The 26,933-nt window shown below is 35.4% G+C and overlaps 1 protein-coding gene across 1 annotated transcript in view; it reads left to right on the top strand.

Annotated features, from left to right (window-relative positions):
- MYO16 (myosin XVI) overlaps positions 1-26,933 on the top strand; it is an 871,975-nt gene that overhangs the window by 694,019 nt on the left and 151,023 nt on the right. Inside the window, exon 30 of the mRNA XM_069094125.1 lies at positions 16,529-16,631. Within this exon, the coding sequence (XP_068950226.1) occupies positions 16,529-16,631 (103 nt within the window). The remainder of the gene's footprint in view (positions 1-16,528; positions 16,632-26,933) is intronic.

The following is a 26,933-nucleotide window of genomic DNA, read 5'->3' as shown; positions in this document are numbered from 1 at the left end:
ATTTATATATGAAACTGGAAGGAGGACACCAGACAAAAAAAATATGCATCGGATCTATTTCTGTCGTGATATTCATCATCAACAATAGAATTAACACTTAGACTCTGATGACTTATTCCTCATTATGCCATAGGAGGAAGTGAGTCCATAATAAGTACATGCAGAAAAATACCTTGTGGAAGTAGAATTATTTGAAAAAAACTAAAGTGTTAGCCTGGGATTGGTGAAATTTTATGAAGTTTATTTTGGAAACTATAATAGTAACTTAATTTATTGTTTAGTTGTTTGATTCCTATCCAATTCTTTATGACCTCATTTAAGTTTTCTTGGCAAAGATACTGGAGTGGTTTGCCATTTCCTTCCCCAGTACATTAGGCAAACAGAAGTTAAGTGATTTGCCCAGGGTCACATAGTGAGTGTCTGAGGCCAAATTTGAACTCAGGTCTCCTGACTCCAGGCCTATCTTTATTCACTAAGCTAGCTAACTGCCTATGAATTTAATATATTAATTTTATTTTAATCCTATTCATTTTATGAATTAAAAATATATTCTGATGAGGAACTCAAAAGTTTCACTATACAGTCAGAGGTTTAAACACAAGACACAAGGAGGTCAAGGAGAAACTCTACATTAAGGAACAAATTTTCAAGATATTTGAAAGATTAAAATATTCTGAATAATTTGAAAAGTCATAGATGCCATTATTACTTTAAAAGGACTAAAGACATTCAGAGACTATGAGTAACTCCTAATTCATATTCCTGTTTTATTATAACATCTCTAGTTTTATAATTGAATAGGTACTGGATTGCATTTAAGAAATTGAAGAACTCTTTCATTGATTCTAACTTCATCCATGATACAAAAAGTCCACCTTTAAAAATTAATAAAATATGTAGGTGATACTAAATGACTATACATAATGAAGTATCCTGATCTCCAGATTATTAAAATTGAAGATAATACAAAGTATGATATGTATATTATTATTAAGTCATTCAGAACAAATTTCCAATGAAAAGCTTGCAGTATGCTATAAAAAGTTTGTTATCCAGTAAATATATGAAAGACAATATACCAATTATATTATAAGAGTGATGGATGACATATAGTAAACTGGAGTATTGCACTGGTACCCAAAGGATGTTACACAACTTTGAGGAAGGTCTCCATTTTATTGAATATATATGTCTTGTGGAGGATAAGTGGAAAGAAATGGACAAGAATAATGTAGGACAAAGATCTGAGTTGTGATCGCCAATGATGAGTAGACAAACCACATTAAATGGTCATATTCCCTTTTGTAGGGCCAATGCAATATTTACAGCGCCAATGGTCACTATAAATATACCTCCATAGTGCTTGATTGCAAAATATAACAGACTCTCCATATTTAAGATAGAAGCAAAACATCTATTCAGGTACCAGAAAATCCAATCCCAAAGCCAGTAAGTCAATTTCATCACAATAGCAAAGAATTTAATAAGCCACAATGTCACAAAGAGCCACAGCATCCTTTAGTCTTCCCAAAAACCAACACAAGCCTAGCTGTCACAGCAGGTGGAAAACACCAACTTTTACTCATATACCTAACTATATCCCTCAGATGTGTCCTCTCCTCCCAACTATGTCAAGCTGCTCTGACTCCCAGCTTCCTGTGTGCTCTGCTCTACCCTTCAACAAACTCCTCCCACCACAGGCTCCATGATATTACATTCAGGCTATTGGGGGTAGGGTATATTGTCAAAGCAGGAAAGGTCTTCAAATTTCCTTGAGTTTATTAAGAGACAGGGAAGATCTTCAAATCTCCATTACCATTATACTTTAACATATGAAAGTTAGCAATGGAAGTCATGAAAAAATTTTGAACAGGGAAATGTGGTAAAATGGAATTTTAGGAATTGTATTCTGGTCATAGCACAGAAGGATGTTTTTTTGGTGAGGGGATAGACTGAAGGCAAGAAAATCAATGAGTCATGAGATGAGAGCATGTAGTAGTATATCATGGTAGAAATATAGAAATATATAAAATATAAAACTTTTTTTTTGCAAAAATCATCATGAAGGAATAATTGTTGGAAAGTGTTAATTGCCAGATTATAAAAAAATGAGGATTAAAATGATTTGAAAACATTACAAGAATATTTAGAGCCTGAATGATTGCAAGAATGCTGGTACTATCAAGAAAAGTAACCAGTCCTGAATGAAGCTGGGGGAGGTGATGAATTCCAGTTTAAAATGGTGTGATATGCTGTACTGAATCTCTGACGTCTCTTCGAACTCAAGGACTCTAGAATTCCAAAACAATGTAGTTGTCTGTGAGCTGAATAGGAACATCATACTACAATGTACACTTTCATTTGGCATCTTATACTTTACAATACCTTGCATGTAACTGACATTTAACAAATACTAATTAAACTTAATATTGACTTTGAAATAATAATGGAGCATCCAACTAAGAAGGTTCAACAGTTGTTTAAAGGTACTTCATAAATAAGTGACAAATCTGTACCTCCTTACTCAAAATTTCAAGTCTTGGACTCCTTAACTTTTTACCAAGATTTTTTTTAAATTCAGTATATATTAATACTGTACATAACACACAGTAATGCCCAGTGATTATTCTAGAGAGGATAACTCTACTTTGTTTATGAAAATCTAGAGATTTTAGAAAGTTAGAAGGAAGGAAGGTAGGAATTATCAAGGTTTGGAAAGTAACATATATTTGTCCTTTAGCAGAGTGGGGGGAAAGATTTATGTAGACATCTAAATTTTTCAAATGAAATAGGAATCATTGATACATTCAAATGAAAATTTATTTAATATGTTATAGTTTTTAAATTTTCAAAAGTGAATTTTTGTGTACACAATCTTAGTATTCCTATATGTAGATGATTTTCTGTCAAAACAAATGGTGGTTTCTACCCATTCTCAATTATGCCCATAAGCATATAGCACTTACATAATTTGAAATTTAGCTAATAGGAAATTTTAAATTTTCCTATGCTGATTTTACCGTGTTTCCCCGATAATAAGACCTATCCCAAAAATAAGCCCTCCCCTTACTGTGTAAGATTCCTCTAAAATAAGCCCTCCCCCGAAAATAAGCCCTATTGAGATTGCTACTGTAGTGAAGGTGATCCCCTGCGCTACATGCTACATTACAGTACCCTCTGTATGCACCGTCCCCCCCCTGCCCGGGTGAAACGCACGCCGCCCTCCGAGCTGCATCCAATCAGAGCTGCAGCGGTGAGCGCGTCATCCTGTTCTTCCCCAGTGATTTACTTATTGAATAAAGGTACATTTTTTTTGTTCACATCTACCTCTTTATTAAAATTCCTGTCAATGTTCATTAAAATAAGCCCTCCCCTGAAAATAAGCCCTCTGGTGTTTTTCTGTCCAAAAAAATAATAAGACAGTGTCTTATTATCAGGGAAACATGGTAATAAACAGTCTTCAGTGAGGAGACAATAATATTCAACATCCACTCACATGTTCATGTATGATTGTGGTGGATAAACTCAGAAAATATCAATACTTAAAGAAAAAAAGAACTTTTAAGGTCATAATAAAGTATGGCAATCAATTGTGTTGTCAATTCTGTGATAATTCCATAGTAACCTTTTTCTTCGTAGATGTAGACATGTCATTTAAGTATCAAACATCTTTAGTGGCTCCCATTACTATTAAGTAAAATTTTAGTTCCTTTGACTAACATTCAAAATCTTTCATAGTCTGGCTTTACCTGTACCTTCCCAGCCTTATTGCATGTTATCCCCCCCCATCTATTCCATTAAAAATGCACTACATTTTGACCTCTAAACATACTTTTTTCTTCTTTCACTTACATCATTTTACTTGTACTGCTCCTTATGCTAACAACACCTTCCCTTTGCCTTGACTACCTGTTGTTGCATTACTAAATATCCTTTAAAATACAACTTAAATGTTACCTTCTTATTCTTCCCATTACATTGGTCAGTAATGACCTTTCACTTCAGATCTTATATAGTTTTTACTATCTCTAAAGATCTTATCATGTAATATTATAGATGATCACTATCTGAGTTTGTGTCATCCTCATATAAAAATATAAATTTCATGAAGGTATGATTTAGCTAAATTTTGTATTCCCCCCAGAAATTTGCAGTGTTGTACACAAAACTGGTCCTCAAAATTTTTGTTGAATGAATGAATTCTAATATTTTTTTCAGTTGAGGTTTTTTATCTACTCATTACTGCCTATCAGTTAATGATACTGTGCTTGAATTCCAAACATATGCGAGAATTTCACACATCTTGCATTTCCCAGCAGGGACTTAAGCTTAGTCAATATTTTCATATAATGACAGTTGGCAATGAGTACAAAGTGCCTTAATTAAGCCAACAAGTTATTATCCTTTAAAACAGAAGTGTAAACAGGATGCTGATTCATAAATTTGCTAATTGTTCTTTCCTGATGCCAAACTGGTTCAGTTCATATTTAGTTATAATATGCATACATAAATCAGAGGGAGTAAACCAAAACACGTAGTTCACTTTATGTGGTTTTATAATTATAATAACTGACACTGAGATAGGGTTTCACAGTAACATGGAGTTTTCCATAAATCATTTCTTTTGATCTTTACAATCCATGAGGTTACTAATATAAGCATCACCATTTTTATATGAGATTTCAGTGATTCCAGTCACTGTTAAAGATAGGACAGGGACCTATAATCTTAAATTCCAGATCTGAATTTTTTTTTCTTTTGCAGCATGCTATGTCTTACCACATATGCATTTTCTTAAATTTGGCTCAACATGGTATATGCCAACCAATGAAAATTACTATTTCCTGTTCCCCATTTTTAAGGATCAATCATATTTTTATTCCTTTGGTACTCATCTTTCATGCATTATTTGTTGCCTGTGTTTTCAAATTAATACTCCTAAATAAAGACTAAAATGCAAATAAATTAAAATATCAATCCTAAGGTCTAAGTAGCTAGCCAGGTTTCCATCAGAAAGCTTCCTAAATTGTATGGGTCAAATAGATCATTATTGTGTTTAAGAATCTTGGATGACTTTAGCAATATGGTATTATTCCAAGAAAGTATTAATTTTATGCTTAAGCACTACACATATATGTGTACAAATGTTTGTGTGTATAGTATATCTATATATGCAAGAAAATCAGTTAAATGTCAGTTCTAAGAATAAACTTGCTAATATATTAAAAATTTTCACCCTTTAATCTTCCCATAAAACCTTGTATATTGAAACCCTTTTTAGTCAATGCCTATGAGAAGAGTAACCTCTAATTGGTGAACATAAATAGAGTACAGTTAGTTTGAAAAAGAAACATTTCAAATATATAAATACATCTACCTGCATTAGTTTCAAGTTACTGCTCAAAAGTAGGAGGTCAAACTGACCTCAATAAGTATCTGATGAGGAACCAAATTGGTACAGGAATAGAATAATTTTACTTAAATCATGTCCTTAAAGAGGCCTCTTGTTTAGACTTAAAAACAAATGAACATCTGTTCTCCTCAGTTTAGCAAAACAAGCTGTTCTTGTACCTGATCAATCCAAGCCCCTGGTTTAGCAAGTGAATTGTGCAATGCACTGCAAATAAAGAAGTAACACACATCATTCCAAATGCAAAGAACTGAACGTGCTTAGCTGCCTCCTGTGTGTAAGTGGATCAGAGAAAAATGTGATTGGCTCCATTGCCCACAACCATTATCTCAGCCCCATCACATATCCAGTCCCATGTGAGGGAATAGTTCTAAATGTTCTTTGTGGTAGAGAGCATCAGAGTGACTTTGGGCAGAGCTGGGGTTATGTGTCTAGAAGAACAACTAAAGGAAGATGCCTGGAAGAAACACAGCTCATCGTTAAAACAAAATGCTATCAAACGAGTGGCATTGCTTGGGAAATGGAGCTTACTGCAGATTTCCTGCTAAGACATTTCTAATTTAGTGTTTCATTTTAATCCATTTATTGAATAAATAGGATGTTTTTATATTGTGCAATCAAAATGAAATGGTGATGCCAGTTTTAAATAAGGGAACTTGAGAGCATTGTCATGTAAATTCTTAGCAGATGCTGTGAATTCATTTTTTATTTGCATAGCTGTATCAGCTAATCCCAAGAGCTGAAGTATAATTTAGCATTCTTTTTATTATTCAGCCACCATATTGTCTGGCATGAGGGAACCCCTGCTTAATTACATGAAGTGCATGAATGAATACCATAGGATTAAGATAATATCTCCTAGCGATTTGCTTTTTCTCCAGGGATTTGAATTCAGGTGTCTCAGAAATGGTGATTATAATGGAAGTGAAACCTGTATGCACTGTGACAATTCAAATCTGTCACATTAAACATTCCAAATTTCATCATATCACCTTTGGTCAAAAGTCTCTGAATGATAATCAGCATATATTAGCATTTTGGAACAAATAGCTAAAGATAAACAGAAAGACCGACAGATGACATAGAGATAAAGATTAGATGAGGAGACATGTTTACAGATGCATCTCTCTGTATAATTTATGTATTTATGTGTGTGTTCAGTAAAACTTACAAAATCAAGATGTTAACACTAGAAGGGATTTCATGGCTGCTAAATGCAACCACCTCATTTTACATATAAGGAAAATGAGGTACTTACAGATTAAGTGTCCAGGTTCACAGAGCTAGTCAGTGTCAAAGATAGGATCAGAATGTAGGTCTCCTCACTCTTGAAATAATATGCCTTTGATTATTGCACATTGTTGCTTATATAACTTCATCATTTTTAAGACCTTGTGCAGTATCAGAGACATATAGGTATCATAACGAATGGTAACAACTGTGATGAAAAATTTTATTTCTAAGGAAAAAAGAGACAGATCTTTACTTAAATGTGTCAGCCAACTAACATGTAATAAATGCTAGTTGACAAGCAGACTGATGGGTTGTAGAAAGTGAAGTCATTATTTGCAACAAAAAGTCAGTGATTCAGGGGTAGAGCTCAAGAGAAAGACTGGATGTTTAGATTTGGGAGTTATCTGGGCAAGAAATAAAATGTAATTCGTAGAAACTGATGAAATCTTTGAGAGAAAAGAAGAGAAAGACTTGGGGGACAATCAGAGACAGGAGGTAGTACAAAGTTGATGATCCAGCAAAAGAAACTGGGAAGAAGCAGAGAAGAAACCAAGAAAGAGAAGTGTCATGAAAACCCTGGGAGAAGAAAGTAGTGGTAATAACCACAGGGTGATCAACAGTTTAAAATTCTACAGAAAGGTCAAGAAGGATAAGAAATGAGAAGAGGCCACCACATTTAGCAATTAAGAGACCACTGGAATTGAAAATCTTTTGAGTCATCTAGTTAAACTCTTTCATTTAACAGATGAGGAAACTGGGTCCCATTGAGGTTAAATGACTTGCCCAAAAGCACAAGGGTAGGTAGTGTCTGAGCTGGGATCCCCTGTAATAGTGGAAAAAGAGGATATGCATGCCATTTTCCACTTGGAAGCCTAGACCCTGGAGGCAGTTAGGGGGCTCAGTGGATAGAGCACTTGGCCAGGAGTCAGGAAGACCTGAGTTCAAATTTGGTACCAGCTATGTCACCCTGGGCAAGTCATTTAATTGCTGTTTGCCTTGATCTGCTCCAAAGGAAACGACAAACCACCCTACTATCTTTTCCAGAAAAAACCTGATAAGGGGTAACAAAAAGCTGCATGTAACTGAACAACTAAACAACAACAATAAAAAGACAGGGCCCAGAAGGGACAGTTCTTCATTTGACCTCACTCAGTTCTATTCAACATATAGTTTTTTCAGGGTCTACTGTGCATACATGTTATGTTGGACTCCATAGAGGTACAAAAGATGAGTAATACAGTCTCTGCTTCCAAGGAATTTATATTCTAGTAAATATGACAAGTATTTAAATAACTAAAAAATAACATAAATGCTAGAAGAGGACTATAAATAACAACATATAGAGCTTCAGAGAAAGAAAATGATCAGACCCTGTTTGGAACATCAGGGAAGATTAATGGAGAAACTCTTGAAATTGTCCTATAAGGCAAGATAAAAGTTCAATAAGTGCAGTAGGGAAAGACAATAGAAACAGTAAAACCGACAGCCCAGAAGAGAGGAAGTGTTGCCCACTATTAGGAATAGTAAGTAGGCTTGGTTAGCTGTTGAGCAGAATACATACAGTAGCTAAGTAAACAAGTATTTGCTAATTGCCTTATATGTTTCATGCAGTGTGCTAAACAATGGGTGAGGAAGCTTAAAATATAAGTTGGGACCTTACTGTGAAAAAAATCTGTGCCCAACATTTGCAGACGATCTTAATCCATTGTGGGCTATGATGTAATAGAATATTATTGTACCATAAAAAATTAGAAATATGAAGAATTCATGAAAAACTATGAGGACATTTATATATCTCATGCAGGATTTTGTACATAGTAAGTGTTTGATAAGTCAGTGTTTGATAAAAAAAATCCTTAGTATAGTTTTTGTAATTCAGAAAAAAGACCATAGTATTCCTGTGTAGATGAGGAGAACATATGACTTTAATATCTGTCATTCTATAATGGTCATGTTATTGCATTAATCCTCTGATTACAGTAATCTCTTCTCCTGATATAAGCTAGACAATCATATCATCACAGGTTTTTGAACTGGAGAACTTTAAGGCCATCTAAGGAAACAACAGAGACTAAAAGAAGTTACCTGACTTGCCCAGGGTGACAGAGTGAGTGTCAGAGACAAGACTCAAACTTCTAGTGCTACTGCCAGAAAGAACGGCAATTTTCCTTGATAAATGGAGCGATCAAGCCACAAGTCTATGGTACCAGTATATTGGAAGCAGAATAGGGTAATGCATTACGCCCTGCACTTGCAGTCAGGAAGGCCTGGGTTCAAATCCCAACAATTGCCTTATACCAATCACTTAACTTCTCTAAGACTTGGTTTTCTCAGGTACACGGCCATAATAATAGTACTTGTCAAGGTTGTAATGAGAGTCAAATGTGATAATATAAAGCAAAGCTTAAATTGGTATATAAATGGAAGCTATTGTTATATTTATGCTAAGTCGTATTTCTTTCCTATCTAGCTTTGTAATGTATCACTATAGGAACATATTTCTATATATGAACATAGTGTCAAAAGGTACACTTGGAAAACTAAAGCAAATTATAAAATATGACTAGTCAAATAAAGACTATATGCTTAAAACACAAATATTCTGCCTCTTCCTTCTGTTTTGATTTATTCTGAAGGTTGTCCATGTCTGTAGAGGCAATTCTATGTTGATGATATGCACACACAGGATTCTGTCGTGAAAAAACAGTAGAAGGGAGAATATGTGTACATTTTATGGACTAAATAGAATTTCTATGAGCCAAATGATTTTCAAAGCTTTAAGCTCTCTGTGGCCATGGCACTTTATTTTTTCAAAGAAGAAAAAAAATCCCTTTATCTTTCTTTTTCTGTCTCTGTTTCACTCCTCACCCCTCCACCCACTTTAAATAGGTTTTATTTCCCTCTCAAGCCCAGTTGCTTTCCTTTTCCTTCATACTTCTCCCTCTTTTCATGATGCATGTCAGCCCCGTTGCTAGGCAGCTGTTATGCTCAGCATACCACTCAGCCTTCAGAATGCTGGAAATTAGCCCTGAATAGCTAGAAAATCACCCACCTGCACCTGCACCATGTTTACCGTGAGAACATGATATGAAGAGGAAACGGAACAGTACTGTGAAGCTAATAAAATGAGTCTCTAGTTGAACTTAGCCAGGCAGCTACATTTATTGAATACACACAACCATACTATGCCCAGAGGGGAGCTTTAAAAGGAAGCAGTTGGGAAGGGAAATAGAAATATCTTTATCCTTGTCTTGAACAAGCTTAAAATCAGAGACGTTCAACAGAAAAATGAAGGGATAGCATTAAAATGAAGGAATGGCAATGAACGCAAAAATAAAATATAAATAAACACAACAAATACTTATGTACACAAAGAATTGATACTTTATAATCCATACTTCCCAAGGGCTGGGGTTGGGGGGAGGGACTGGTAGTGTAACAGCCTTTAAGAATGGATTTTTCCTTTGAAAATGATGAGGAAAGTATTTGAATTTAGGAGTCTCCTTTCTGAGTAATGTGCATATTCAGGACACATGTTAGAAAGGAAGAACTTTATAAGATGATTTTAGCTTCTTCATGATGATTTCCACCACTAACCTTGTTGGTCTTTTAGTAGATCTTTATAAGACATTATATTTGACTTGAATGACTCTCGATACCATAAGAGCAGGGATATATACTGCTAGGTGAGACCATTTTCTCTTCTCTGGTCCTCCTAAGTGGCTAGGTAATAATAAAAGGTCAGTATTATAATAAGTGGTAAGAATAAACTCCTGTTATTGAGAAAATTACTCTTGTTCTTTTCACGTCTCCTTTTTAGTTCTTTTTCTAAAGTTTTGTTGATGTGTTCTAGATTGCATTTACACATTACCCCCATTCCCCAAGGGTTACTTGTAACAAGAAAACAATTAAGGAAAACTGACAGTGACTTAATCTAAAAATGCATGCAACATTCCATATCTGTAGCACCAACACACCCCCCCACACACAAAAATAAACTATTTTTTAAAAATGAATTAACATAAATCTTTTTCCCCTCTGCTTTTGCCCATTGGGGGAAAAGGGAGAGAAAAGAAAAACAGAATCCTTATAACAAATATTTATAACTAAGCAGAACAAACTTCCTCATTGACTCTGTGTTTGTGTCTCATTCTACACAGTAAATCTATCATCTCTGTCAGGAAGTGGATGGTATGTTTTATCATTAATCATTTGGAATCATGGATGTTTATTTCCTTAATTATAGTTTGTAACCACTTTCCAAACTGTTTCTATTTACAAGGCCATATAAATTGTTCTCCTGGTTCTGTTCATTTCATTTTTCATCTGTTAATGTCTTCAAAAAAAAGGTTATAATATTGAAGTTAGAATAAAAGCTCCTCTTTTTATTTTAATTATTTCATTGTGTATAAGTTCATATGAGTCTATGTCCCTTTCATGTTCCCCATTTCCTCATCTCTTATAGCACAAAAATATCCCATTGCATTCATGCTTCATCACGGATTCTTCTTCTACATTCTAATGTTCATTCTTGAATCCTCATTTTGATGCTCTCTAGGCTATATGCAGCTTTATCTCATCTTCCTGAAAATGAAGAAAAGCAACATAAACATGGAGATTAAATAATGGTCCAATTCGTGATACAATTTCATGTACTAATTCCAAAATATAGCACATCCATACATCAAGTTAGATGCTTCATGTATTACTACATTCCTGACATCTAGCTTGTGGCTTATTTCTGTTCTTCTACAATTGCCCTTTTTTCTGTTTGTTTTACATCTTTATTACTTCAGAATATCTTTGCCATCTCTCACCTAGTAACAGTAACTAAAAAATAAAATAAAATAAAATGAGAGAAAAAAACAATCTAGTGAAACTGACCAAAAACATCACCCAAGTCTAATAGTATATGCAATATTCTATAACCAGTAAGACTCAACTCTGAAAAGAAGCAAGCAAATTTTATTTTCTCAAATCATCTATGGAGCTAAGCTTCTTGGTCATAAAATCACATAACATCTGACACTGGTTTCTTTCATTTGTCAGAGTTAGGATTCTCTTCCTTTCTGCCAAGGCATTGGTCTCATTCCATGTCATCCTGTGCAATTTCATTGAATATGTTAGCTGTTCAACTCATTTAAATTATATTGAATATGTTATTTCCTATGGATCCTGCTTGGTATACTACTGTTTAAGAATTTGTCTGTATTTCATCCATAATCAGTCTTAACTTGTTAATTTGTCAGTTCATTTGACAGTAATTAGCTATGTCACTTTAGAGGCAATATAGTAGATAGATAGGGTGTTGGACTTGGATTAAGCAAAACTTTGGGCTCGAATACTTCCTCAGACATTTATTACATGTGAAGCAGGGAAGTTCCCTGAGCTATAAAATTAAGGGAACAGCCTCTGAGGTGTCTTTCAGATATAAATTTATTACCTCTAATACGGTGATTGAAAGATGTAATCACAGTCCCAAAGAAAGACTTATGCCCCAATAAGTTTATGAGTTTGATTACCCCTCTACAGAGAAAAAAAATTAAAAAAGTGAAATTTTCTCTGATTCCAAGCAGAATTCTAGAATATATTGTTAAAAGGATCACTAAACATCTAAAAGAGGAAGGAATGATGATAAAGGCCAGAATGGTTTCATCAAGAACAGATTAAGCACTACTAAATTCTTTTTTCCTTTTGACATGGTTATAAGATTAGTAGATCAGTGTAATGTTTACCTATATTTTGTAAAAGCATTTGAGTCTCTCTTGCCATTCTTACTACCTGTTCAACTTTCACCAAAGGTTCCTTCCAACTCTAAATATATGATTTGAGTTTATCATGTAAGTTATATTTTTTGTTGATGGTAGTGATTTGAAATGAGTACTAGCTTTTTAAAATTCTGAGAGACATGATAGTTCTGGTGTCTCTTTTCTGTCGCATTTCTGTTTTATTGCCACCATTAATGGTACCCTTTGTAATCAAAGATGTTGCAGTGCTTCATAAGTATGTGGGTACTTGAAGAGTCCCCTGCATAATGAATAGTCCCTTATTTTGACACATCTTACATTTTGGGGTTGTTGTTTTTTTTTTTTCTTTGAGAATTTCCTGTCACAAGATGCTACATGAGTGATTCTATTTGTGATTTCCTCTTATGAAATCAGATGACTCTTGATTTAATTTGAGTCTTTGAACAAAAAGACCCAAAATCTTTGGTAGAATGTGGCATAAAGCACCAAATCATCAGTTTCTTTACCTATGGATCAGAATCCATACTGCATCTCTTTGCCCTTTATTGCCTTAATTAGTTCCCAGTAAGGAAATGGATATAGGATAAGGACTGGAATGTGATTTCAATAGTTTAAGGAAAGTGAGGAAATTTTAAGTTTAAGGTACGAAATTCCCTCTATCAATGCAGGTTGACAACTTCTCTGAAACTTAGACTCTTAAACAGTTGCTTAGAGCACTGAATTGGCCAGGATCACATAGACAGCAAACCTCAGAGCAAGACTTGATTCAAAGCCTTCAGTAGCTCTGCATCAGCTATATCTATCTCATGAGTAAGAAAATGTGTATAAGTTCTTTTGTGATAATAATATCTCCCAATTCTAAATATTCATTTTGTTGGACCTAACTAAATAAATATTCTTTAGTTATTATGATTTTTTTGGTTTCTAAAAGAAAATAATTAGAATGAGACAATCTTTCAGTATCAAAAGAACAATTAAAAATGAGGAAACAAAGCCTTGGGAGAAAGCTTTCATCTCTGCCTAGTAGGTTAAAACATTGTGTTCAGTTAGTGGAAGTTCATCAGTTAATTTTTTTTTAACAAATTAACATTATTTTAAGATGAAACTAGATTTAATTTTTTATTAAATTTCATTCTTGATTCAAACTTTAAACTTCAATTCAAACTTCTCATTTACAAATGTAAATTAGATAGTCTTGGAAATGTCATCTCTTCTACTTAACATTGTTCGCCCTTGCAAAAATTACCAGTCCAAGAAAGAGGTTGGGTTTTTTTTTGAGATTATCACAGAATTTGAGAGTGGAAAGGGACTTCAGTGACCATGTATTCAGATTAATGCACAAAGGAATTTCCAGTTTAAAATATCTAGCAATTGATCATTCAGCTTCTCTTGAGAGACTCCTGAGGAAAGTGAACCATCACTTTTGGGGGCAGCTCAACCCTTTTGGACAACACTAATTGTTAGGAATTTTTTCCTGATAGACATCAAACCCACATTGGAGTCTTTGTAATTTCCACCCATAGTTTCTATAGAAGCAGTGGATTATTTCCAGCAATATTGTCAGTATTGATTTTATTATTAGTTTTTGACTGAGAGGAGAGGCAGGGAAGGGAAAGGTCAAGGAAGTGTCCATATGTGTAGTGGCAAGACTAATGTCAAGATGCCCTCACTAGCTATGTTCTAATATCTTGGTAGACCTATGGTTTGGATGAAGCATAGCCTAGGGGTCAGGGGCAGGCTAGTTTTAGAGGAGGAGGACAGTGATTGATCACCTTCCAATCCAGGTAGGTTCATCTTGGAAGGAGTCCTAAAGCTAAGTAGAGCCTGAGGAAAGAGGTAAGAGTCTTTGGTTATATGGATCCAAATGGTTGCTGTTATGGGTAAAGAGAATCTGTCAGCAAGATAGTTTCACTGATCAGTTCCAGGTGGATAACAGGAAGGATGGAACATGACCGTTGGATGACTTGCCCATTTCCACATACCTGGTAAATAAGTATCAGAGATGCTACTAAATCCTAGGTCTCCTGACTCTCAATCCAATTATGTTTCCACTGTGGGTATTTTAAAAGTATTAAATTATGCATATACTGTTTCTTACTGTGATAAATAGTTGTCAGTACCTTTGGGGGACTTGAAAGGTTCTTGGGAGGCCTACATGCCCCAAACATTGCCCAGCACCTGCTCCCCTACCTGATTCTGAGAAATTCCTGCTTCCCTTGCCAACCAAGAAGTGATTGCATCCAAAGTGAGTAGGAGGTAGGACTCTGATTCAGGACAGTTAGGGAAAGTATTATTTCCATAAAAGAACACTATGTACTCTAGTCATCCCCAGATCATTTTAGCCCATTTAGTATGATTAAGTTGATGAGTTGGAATTTTTCATTCCCTTGCCTCTGGCATATCAGCATCACTATGTATTTGCTTACCCTTTTCTATTTTTATAAGCGCTCATACCCAGAGTTTGACACTTGAGTAAAATCTATATAAAAAAGGGGGATAATGCTGGGATTTATGTGCTTATTTTGCTGACTAAATGATGGACGTTTTCATTCCAAAGTAAAGAAAATATTTTTGCTTTTGTTTTTGGTCATTGGGCACTGAAAGTGTTAAGAAAGAAAATGAGAAAACATGCTCATCTAAAGAGCTGAATAGCATGGTTTTCTCCCATATGCATTATTTACTGTACCTGAAGCCTTTGCAATACCTCCCACCTCCCACCTCCCCCCCCCCATTCAATGAATCTCTTATGGATGGTGTTTGCAAAATGAAGAGCCATATATCAGTCTTACATGACTGTCAATTGGTTTCTGCAATAATAGCAATTCTAGACTCTAAGTAAATGTGGTAAATAAGGATGTGTAGTTGTTTGTTTTTTCTTCTCCTTGCCTAATTCCCCTAAGTGAATTGAAAGGCCTCATTTTAGAGACACCCAATTAACTACAGCTCACATTAGAGGCAACTATCAGCCATTCTGCAGAAAAAAGCAGAAATCTTCTGTGATAATGATATGTGCTTCCCCTCAAGTTTTGGCAGAACTTCATTCTGGCTTACGGTGCAGTAGAACGTGATATTGATAAACAGTATAATAGAGTAGCAGAGAGAAAGTTAATGCAGATGCTTTTGTTTTTTTAATGCACTATTTGCTCACATGCCAGGTGAAATGCCAAAAGAAGGGTAAGATGGAAGAGGAAAGGTTGAACAAAGAGCTATCAATTGGTTGGGGGAACACTGCGAAAGTTGCTTTTTCCTCTATTGATGGAAATTTTAAACTTACATTAATTTCATCTGGAAAAGGTGAACATGAGGGACATGGCAAATTAAATGATTGTAAAAATGCCATTTTAGTAAATTCAGAGGGACTCAAGCATACAATGTGAGATGGACAGAAGTCTTCTTTGGTTTTTAATTGGCTCCAAGAAGGAAAAGGAAAATGCTGAGCATAATTTTTGACCACATCCCTTCCAAATGGGCTCTGAAGACATAACGATGCAATATGAAGTAGGGTTAAAAAGCCCTTTCTCTCTTCAAATGGAGCTGCTATTTATGCATCTGTTTTCCTTTGCATCTTCATTTATATTAATATGACTGGCAGTTTAAAGGAAGTGAGGAGAGTTTTCCAGTCTTTACATTTTCATGTCAAATGACTTCCGAATAACAACTGCTTCATAATAATCATCTAAACAAATTCTACAGATCCAACAGAGCTTCAAGAAATGTTAGTCTCTTAATTTTGCAAATTAAAAAGAGAGTAAGAGATCTTCAGATTTGTCTATTATTTTAGAATCATAGGTTTATAGATATTGAGCTAGAAAAGACCTCAGAAGCCATCCATCCTATCATTTTACAGATCAGGAAAATGAGGCCCAGAGACACGATCTGACTTGGCCAAGGTCAAACATGCCAAAAATGAGTTTTGGACCCAGGTCTTCAGACTCTGGGGGCAATTTATTTTTCTTGATCGAAATGCTTTTTTATATATTAACAGAAAAAAGAACAAAGAAATAAACAAAAACCCAGAATACCAAGAAATCTAAACTGCTTACCAGTTACAGGAACTATTTACCTTCCAAATTCAACCACTTCTGTTTGGCTTCTTTCTGTATTAATCAGTCATTTCCTTGACTTTTTTTTTTTACAGGTATAAGGCCTTGGCTGATACATTGCTGGGAGAGAAGAAGAAGCTGTCGGCTGAGGAGAAATGTCAGCTTGTGCTTCAGCAGTGTAAATTACAAGGCTGGCAGGTTTGTGACCTACAGGCAACTAAAATATCAGTTTAAGATTTTAATAAGTGATCTGAGTTACTTCCCTTGCGGTACCCCGCCAGAGTGTTATTGGCAAAAAAGAGATCCTTTTGATGTGTTGGGCATGGGCAAGACCTTAAACGTATTCCTTGGAAATGAATCAATCTGTTTGATTTACTGATTTAAGATATATAGTACAACAATCAGGTAGCTAGTAGAGGGAAATCAAAGGGCTCTCTTTTGTGTAAGAGGCTGAAGTTAGGGGAGTGCAATTAAGCTCTCATGGTTCTCTGAACTTTGCTGCTAAAAGCTTTTCAGTGTACTACAAAGTTAGCAGAAAATCTAGAAGCAAAGGCTATGTAAATTAACTTTGATTTATTTATTCACTCCAAATCTCACAAGTGTTCCATAGAATTACATCTAATTTTTATTAGTGGTGTATATAGATTTTTTATTCTGATTCTGTCTGGATTTGCCCCTACCTCAGCCTGAAAAGGCCATTGACCTGTGACCTCACTTAAAGGTAAAAAAAAAAACAACTTGAAGGAAGGAATAGCTTAACTTGTTCTGTGATAGGTACCTTGAAGCTATAAGTATCATCCTAGTAATAGGAGAGACATGGGCTATAGAAATAACTTGGAAAAGTTTCTCTATAAGAGGATAAGATAGTTTTAAGGAAGGAAGGAAAGAGGGAGGAACAGATAGTCAAAATGCCATCAATTACAATATGAGTTTACTAAAAGCAGTGTGCTGTATGCACACTGGAAAGAGCTTTGGAATTAGAAGACAGAGAGGGAACTCCCACCAGTGATCTTCATGACCTCTATGACATTGGGGAAGTAACTAGACTTCTCTTGCTTGTAGCTTTCTCATCTGTAAAAATGGAGGACTGAACTCAGTAAATTCTGACCTCCCTTACAGGTCTAAATTTATGATTTCATTATAGTATCCAGGATTATCAGAGAAGAAATGAGCCTTAAGCCTTTTAGTTTACTGATCTCTAAAGGGACCTTTATAGCAGCACCTACGTCACCAGGTTCTTGCAAGAATCAGATGAAATATTGTATGTAAAGTGCTTTGTCAACCCTAAAGCTCTATAGAACATCGAGCTATTTTTTTCATAAGTTTGATGTACCTCAGTGAGAAGAAACAGTTCGGAGATGACTTGTTCTCCCAATATTGTTGCCTAGTGTTTGGGGAACTATTGCACAAATAGATAAAAATGATTTGTGTTTTGGTTATTAGACACAAAACCAATAATTTTATTATTATTATAGGTATGAAAACAGCTAACATTATTATTAATAATAGTTTGTACTTTATGGTTTGTAAAGTGTTTTAACTAGGTAGCTCAGTGAATAGAATGTTTGCAAATTCTTTGCAGCTTGGTAGCACAGTTGATAGAGAGCTGGACATTGAATCAGGAAAACCTGTGTTCAAGTCCTTCCTTTTACTACCTGTGTGACCCTGGGCAAGTCATTTAACCTCTATCTATTTTAGCTTCACTCAACTCTAAAATGGAAATAATAATAATAATACCTATCTCCCAGGGTTTTTTTAAAATGGTATTGTATTTTTTCTAATTACGTGTCAAGACAATTTTCAATATTCATCTTCTGAAAGATTTTTAATTCCAAATTTTTCTCCCTCCTGGGACAGCTAGGTGGTGCAGTGAATAGGGCCCCAGCCCTGGAGTCAGGAGGACCTGAGTTCAAATCCAGACTCAGACACTTAACACTTACTAGCCGAGTGATCTTGAGCAAGTCACTTAATCCTAATTGCCCTGCCTTACCCCCTCCGAAAAGAAAAGCAAAAAAAATTTCTCCCTCCTTCTCATCCCCCTTTCCCAAGACTACAAGGTATCTGATGTCGTTTATACATGTGCAGTAATGTTAAACATTTCCACATTAGTCATGTTGAAAGAAGAAAAGGAACAAAAGAAAAAACATACACATAAAAGTGAGAATAGTATGCTTTGACCTATATTCAGACTCCATAGTTCTTTCTGTGGATGTAGATAGCAATTTCCATCATGAATCCTTTGGAATTGTCTTAGCTAAGAGCTAAGTAAGTCAACCATAGTTGATCATCACACAGTGTTACCGTTACTGGGTACCGTGTTCTCCTGGCTCTGCTCACTTCACTCTTTCCAGGTTTTTCTGAAGTCTACCTGCTCCTCATTTCTTATAGCACAATAGTATTCCATCACATTCATATTCTACAACTTGTTTAGCCATTCCCCAGTTGATGGGCATCCTCTCAAATTCCAATTTTTTGCCACCGCAAAAAGAATTGTTATAAATATTTTTGTACATGTGGGTCTTTTTCCCTTTTTTATAATCTCTTTCTTCCAGTTCTTTTGAGATTAAAAAAAATGAGGTAACATTTTCAAAGTACTTTGAAACATTAAAGCGATTTTTAAAATTATTTCATTAAGAAAAAATAATGTCATTAGAGGAAGAATGACAGAAAAGATGCCAGTCTTAAACACCAGAAATAGTTTAAAATATAAATGAAAGTAAAATGACTAAAATAAATATCTGAATAAATAAAATGATATTTGATAGAAATATGATGTTCATAATTTCACAGTCATTAAAGGCCAAACAGGTATCTTTAGAAAAGGAAGGTTTTTGTTTGAAGTTTATTGAGTGCAAAAGATTTTAATTTGGAGGGCTGGTAGAGTCAGGAAAAACACAAGTGAAAGCTAATTGATGAGGCAGAAAAAGAGGACAGTGTTTGAGGAGTGAACCGAACATATGGCTTAGGATTGCTGCAGGAGAGACTGAAGGAGTCTGCAGAGAGAGACAAAAAATGGAGGAGAAACAAGATTGATAGTAACACACTAATCTCTCCGTGACACAGAAGCAAGAACCTAGATTTTTGAGCACAAATGAGTAATAGCTTAATTGTCTGTGCCACCTAATCCCTTTCTTCGTTATCTTTTTTTTTTTTTTTTGACTAATCATGGAATCTGAACCTTAAATAACAGTCTGAGGGAGGAAGCTTACTTACACAGTCAGTAGTTGTCATGGATGCACAGTCCTACCAGAGGAAAGTATAAAAAAGGAAAGTCAAAGGGAGGAATTACTAACGTAGGGTGATGTCAACTAACAAAGCTGGGGTGGAGTGAGGGAGGGGTGGAGGAAGAGGATGTCAAGGCTATGAACAGAATCACAATCAGTGACATAAGATGTGGTATTCTAATAAAGAACCTTTTTAGCCAACTCGGGAGCTAGCAATAATTCTTTCAACTGAATCATTGCTGGAATAAAAAGAAGTCATTTGAGAGGAGCTGGTGAATAAGTTAAAACTAAGACCGCCTCCTTGCTACTTCCTTTCACGCTCTCACCCTTCAAACAACCCTCCCTCGCCCCTGCACCCATTCCCAGGCAAGAGAGTACTGGAAGAGACGTGGAGATTTTAACCAACACAAATGAAGTTTGAAATTTTGAAGTCAGGAAAACCTGAAAAAACTTCTCTACTGAGGAAATGGCAGGCGATATAATCAACGCCTGACCGGTTATAAAGTCACTCTGAAAGCCACCTATATAGTACAGAAATCATAGCCAGAATGAAACTGGCTGATGAAATGGTGTGCTGTGGGGGGAATAAACCATTACCATTCTGCGTGTCTGCATGTGGCTCAGTTACCTGGAATTACATTTGATGCTATCATTAAATCCAACTTGGGATCAGCACTCTGTAAAAGGGAATCAAGATAAGGCATGGAAAGTGCTGATTTTTACCTCATTTGTACTTCTGATTTACCGGCTTGTTTCATTCTTATGGTTCGAAAGCATGAAAATCCAAACGCAGAACTCACTGCCTAAGCATGCTTTTTTTTTTTCCTTATAGAAAGGAAGTTCTCTGACTACAATGCAGTTGTGTATCTGGTGAATAGCTAGCTAGATTTGTTATATTATTCCTAAACTCTAAGTTCTTCAAATTTGTGGCTTATTAGGGAAAGATAAGTGTTCACCATTCTTCTTTAATTCCCAAATTAGCAGTAATTTCTTTCTCTTTAGTTTTTCCGAGGAGTTATTGGGGATGATCGAAAGCATGTGTGAATGAGTGTGGGGGGGGAGGGGGTGAAGGGGGTATAGGTGAGAGGAATTGGTCAGAAATTGCACAATACTCTGTAGTATTGTGCCACCTCATTTGACCTCCTTTTCCCAGCACAGTGTGGCAGCTTGAGAAAGTCAGTTCCTTTAGCGATTACTCGATATTTGTTGGAACTCTTAAACCGCACTACCTTGATTCAAACCCCTCTATCACCTTTCATGAACACTGGCCCACTTGTTGCTTCTTACCTGCAAGACCATTTACTACAACCATGCCTTCTCATGCTCCCCTTTGCCTGGAATATTTTTTGTTCCTAGCAACACCTTTTAGTTACCTTCACTTCCTTCGAGTCTCAGCTCAAAGCCCACCTTCTGCTGGAGGTCTTCCCTGGTCCCTCCACCTCTTAGTGGGTTCTCTTTGGACATTACCGCCTAAATAATCACTTCAATGCACCTATTTATTTTACCCATTACTTTCTCCACTTGAACGTGAGCTCCTTGAGGGCAAGAAGTTTGTTTTTGTTTGTATCTTCATTGCTTAGCAGAGTGCCTGGAACATATAAAGCACACACAATAAATGTTTTTTGGTTAATTTAAAAGCCTTTTTCCCCTTCTTTGATTGAAAATTTGATCTCTACCTTAAGTGGACACAAGAATTTGAAATCCATGAATCTCATTCATTTCCTTAAAGGTATTCTTAGTCCTAAAGGCTATTGTTGAGTCCTCAAGATTTCCTACAATTTGTAAGAGAACGATGACATTTTTATTTTTTCAGAAGTATTGTGTTGTGGTGTCTGATTATTCAGCCTCCTCTGTGATTCCTCAGTCTTTGGTTTGAGTACTGGATAACTCCTGATACCTGTTCCATATGTTTTCTAATTACACCTCCATGGTTTAATATTAGCTTTTCAAGATATTCCTTTTATTTGGATAATAGGAGCTATAAGATGGATAATGCATGACTTACTTCATTAAAAGTTAACATATGGATGGTTCTATAAAAAACAAAAAAATCAATATTTTTTAAAGTTAACATATGGGATCATAGAATCCTTCATTTCTAAGTTATTCTCATTACATTCACTCTTGTTAAGTTCTGTTTTCATTTCTGATTTTATGTCTATAATTCTTTTGAGAGACAAGAAATGTAACTCCTTTACTTCATAAGCTAATCTCAGTTAGAACCATTTTGAACCACTGCTACAAGACATGTTAGCTATATGATCTTCAGAAGGTAGAATTTGATTAAGTCAAAAAGTCAAATCACCTATCCCACTTAATACAAATGTCAAGATGATACCTAGGGAACGGCTAGGTAGCAGTTGGGTGGCACAGTGAAGTATAGAGCACTGGCCCTGGAGTCAGGAGGACCTGAGTTCAAAGCTGGCCTCAGACACTTAACACTTACTAGCCGTGTGACCTTGGGCAAGTCACTTAACCCCAAATGCCCTCCAAAAAAAATGCTACCTAAACCTTGATACTTTTCCTAGGTGATAACACTTTTCTATGTAATCACTCAGTCATAGGTTTTAGACTAATGCAAAAAAAAAAAATGCCCCTGACAAATTTAGATGTCGTCATTGGATGAATTATAGTAGTATTGAATAGGAAGTGTTCAGACTGGTTGAAGAAATTTGGTTATACCTTGTATGTCATTTACAAAATAACAGACTAATTCAGAGCCCAGGCTTTTGAGAATCTGCTGACACATAGGCAACCTCCATACAAACCACTGAGAAGAAAGTACTGGGGGTTGAGCCCTGGGTCACCACTGGCTTATGTCTCTCTTCCACCCTATCCCCCACCTTCTTTTTCTAGAAAAGAACCTTGTGGCCTTTGAAGGATCTCAGGGATATCTAATTTCCTTACAGCATCCTAGCAGCATTCCCAGGACAGCTGACAACATGGGGAGGCAAGGAAAGAAGAGATACTTTCTCCTTTGGGACTTTTCTGCCTTCTCCACTATGTCCCTATTGGGTACTCTCCTTATCCCACTTTCATATTCCATGTGTTGTCTTCCCTCATTAGATTTGAAGCTCCTTGAGGACAAGAACTGCTTTTCTTTTTTACATTTGCATTCCTAGTTTAGTGCAGTGCCTGGTGCAAGAGAGATGCTTAACAAATGTTTATTGACTGGCAGATAATTTCAGGTCTTTCCAAGCAGAAAAAGTTATATGCCTATGGGCAACATCTCAAGAACTAAAGCTAGAGGACTGCTAGGAATTAGGAAGATCTTTCTTTGCCAATTATGCTTGAACCTTGAGTTCCTTTACCCTGTACTCTGTATATCCATGCAGGAGACTATGTCAAAGACCTCTGTGAAGCTGTGGACCTACTTCTCCTATGATTATCACTTAATATCACCAAGTCACCCAACCATGGTTAGCACTTAGAAACTGTTATCTACTGTGATGTTATAGTGAGGTTTAGAACCACTTGCCTCAGTGTTGCCTTTGAATTTTGAGAGGAGAAATAGTCAGAAGCGCTATAGGGAGACAGCCTGTGAGGCAAGTAGGGGTTGATATAGTCACCCTAGACCAAGTGCTACAACCTAAGTTAATATCCACATTTAGGTCAAAGTGTTTTGAGTCCATCCTGGCACTCTACAAACAAAATGAATTTGAAGGTTAACATTAGGGCCTCTCTATTTAATCACTGACTCTATGAAAGATTATACTACCATGAAAAATAGATCTAGAGTCTAGTAAATACTAAACAAGTTTTGAGTACATGTGAACTATGTGGTTTTGGGCCAGTTACTTAAACCTTGCTAAGTCTGTATCCTAGTCTATGAAATGAGGAAGTTGGACTAGATGGTTTCTAAAGGTTCATTCCAGCCTCAAATCCAGTATTTCTTTCATATGTATAGTATAGTATATTTTACTTTAAAAGCATCCCCTTTCACCTACCTTCACATTTTTATTAACATTTAATAGTTTTAAATATTCCTATACATTGGTTTCAGGGATCAACAAAATAAAAGAATGAATGGTAAAAGTACTTTTCATTATTTTTCATCATTTCATGAACTGAAATATTTGGGGTAAAATTTGCATATAACTGTGTTTTTGATAGCATTTTAAAGGGGATTGTTTTAATTAATAAATATAACTAATAAATGTATAAATCAATAAATTTAATTAATAAAATACTTTTTGAAATCTTCCCATATAATTTTTCTAATAATCTATAAGACAATCATTTGCATTTTGAGAAAAAAAAGAATTTTTTAGATATTATCAGTGTGTAATTTTCAAACATGATGATATATGAGTGTGGATATGTGGATATATTATAATTTAAATTAAAATTTAATTACAATTTCTAGAGATTTTCTATTTACTAACCTTCAGTTAGATCTTTGGCTAAATAATTCCAAGATTAAATATATTGTCATTTTTTCAGGGGCGGCTAAGTGGCACAATGAATAGAGCACTGGCCTGGAGTCAGGAGAACCTGAGTTCAAATCCAGCCTCAGACATTTAACACAAAAAACTAGCCATGTGACCTTGGGCAAGTCATTTAATCCCAATTGCCCTATCTTCCCCCCTCCAAAAAGTTATATATATATATATAGTCATTTTTTTAAAAAGTGTTTAAAAGTATTCATAGGCTGCATAGAAAGGCATGGTACCTCAACTTGGGGAAGTATGAGATCTTCTATACTTCCCTTTACTCAGACCTTAGTGGAAATGTCTTATTAGCTCTGTGCACAACATTTTCAAAAGAACTTTGAAGATAGGAAGGAACATAGGGAGCCAAGAACTATAGTAAAATATTTCAATTTTGGGCCATATGAGAAGTCACTGAAGAAGCTGGGGTTGCTGAGGAAGGGAGACATGATAGGTGTGTTTCTGTCTTTGAAGGACTGTATTATGGAAGAAGGATTAGATTTGCTTATGTTAGTCCCAGAGAGCAGAACTAGGGACAATGGATGGAAGTCAAACTTAGGCTTTATTGAAGGAAAAGTTTCCCCCAAAAAATGGTCTGCTTGGGAGGGTGTAAGTAGGTTCCCCTTTAGATCAAGAAAAGGCTGTATGATCACTTTTCAGGCAAGTTGTTGAGGGTCTTAGAATTGAGATATGGGCTGGAAGCAATGGGCTTTAAGGATCATGTCCTTCCAACTCTGAGATTTTTTTTCATTGAAGATATTATTCCTGTTTAACACACAAAGATGTTTAAGGATGAAAAATTAAGGTACTTCCAGTAGTTATAAGATGCATCTTCATATGTATAGATGTATAGAATTGGAAGATGTATAAGAGCGAGGAAATATAAATTCCAACTAGTTTTTCCATAGTGACTAGAATACGCTTTCTTATTTTTTAGCTTTATAATCACAGTATGGTACAGTTTGAGTGTTGGATTTGGAGTCATCAGAACAAGACTTGAATCCTGGTTCAGCACATTTGACATTGACCATGTCACTTCATCTTTCTGGGCCTCACTTTCTCAATCTGTAAAATGATGAGTGAGAGAAATAAAACATTTATTAAGTCAGGTACTGTGCTAAGCAATGGGACTACAAATAAAAGCAAGAAGCAATACACCCCTAAACTCAAAGAGCATATATTTTAGTAGAGAAAGGCAGCATGTAAAGGCAAGATGAAAAGCTTGAGTTGGAGCTGGCATGGGTTCTTCCATAATGGAGATTCAGGGGACAACTGATCAATTAGGGTAGAATACTATAGAGGTAAAAGTATTATTACAAGAGAGATGTTTGCTGGGCAGGGTTATTTGGAATAGGTGGTACCTGGGATCTTTTCAAAAACAATCTATGCATGAATGAATGAATGGATGGGTGGATGGATGAATGGATGGATGGATGGATGGATGGATGGATGGATGGATGGATGGACGGATGGATGGATGGATGGTTGAATGGATGGATGAATGAATGAATGAATGAATGGATGGATGAATGAATGAAGCTCATTGTATTAGTGCTCTAAAAAGGAAATTCATTTCAATTACTCAATTTTTAAATTCCTCCACCTTTCCTTGGAATTGGTTTTCCTATGTACATATTGATATAGAGAAAAAAATATTCTTCTAATTTATATGGAGGCCAAATGAACATATGTGTTTGCTAAAAAGTCTGAAAACTATGTTGAATGATTGCAACAGTAAAACTATGTTGAATGATATTAACACTATAAGGGGTTTGCCATGAAAACTGTTATAACACACTGCATGTTGCACACCCCAAAACTTAACATTACATAACAAACTTCCATTACCTTCCATGTGACCTGTGTTGGAAATATCAACTAAAATATCCATGTCCAGTCTAAGACCGAAGAGCACATTTTAACAAACATAAGAAACAAAAAGAGTCTTTTTGCATACTGTCAGAAATGGCAAGGTTTAGGGATAGTGAATAATTCTTGTCAATAGCTAATGGCCCATGAGGGTCCACTGTTTTAAAAGGAGCAAAGAGAAAAAAAAATCAAGTTTATTTTATTTTTTGCTTGTGTAATTCTTGGAAGCAGATTTGAATTTTTTTTCTTAAAGTTTAGGTGCTCATCAGACCTTAGTCCCCTTAAGTAGCCTGCATAATACTAATATGATGTAATGGGGGGGAAAACTGAAAATGAAAAAAAAAAGCAGCTGAATGTCAAGTTGCTACTATTACTGCAAATATAGGACTGAGTCTTTAATAATACAAGCTAATTTGAATTCAGACTGCCAGATATCTTGAATATGACCTAGTATATTTAGTTAATCTACTAATAAATTATTAATTAAACAGATATTTTCAAAATAGTCAATTATTCTAATGTGACCATTTTTCCAGATAATTTTGGTTGTGGATTTTCATCCACTATAAGGTAGTTTTTATGAATGTTATGTCCACAATAATGTTCTTAAAAATAATTGTTAAGGCAGTTAAGTGGCACAATAAATAGAGCACCAGCCCTGGAGACTCAGAAGGACCTGAGTTCAAATCTGGCCTCATAGGCTTACTAGTTGTGTGACCCTGGGCAAGTCACTTAACTCATATTGCCTATAAGAACAACAGCAATAATGATAATAATAATAATTGCTGCCTTCATCTACAATAGCCATTTTAAAGTTCTAACCAACATTTATGCCTACATTGTATTGAACATTGTCATCTACATAAAATGAAAATATTTTTTAGTTAATATGAAACAAGAAAATTAGGCAAATTATTTTTACATATCTGGTATAAATTACCTAGTTATAAGATCAATTATACTATGTAGTTATTTGA

This window comes from Petaurus breviceps, unplaced genomic scaffold, assembly GCF_028583685.1.
Source record: "Petaurus breviceps papuanus isolate PSGF00001 unplaced genomic scaffold, PetGlider_PUasm1.0 214, whole genome shotgun sequence".
NCBI classification, from domain to species: domain Eukaryota; kingdom Metazoa; phylum Chordata; class Mammalia; order Diprotodontia; family Petauridae; genus Petaurus; species Petaurus breviceps.
This window is presented reverse-complemented; position numbering and strand designations above follow the sequence as displayed.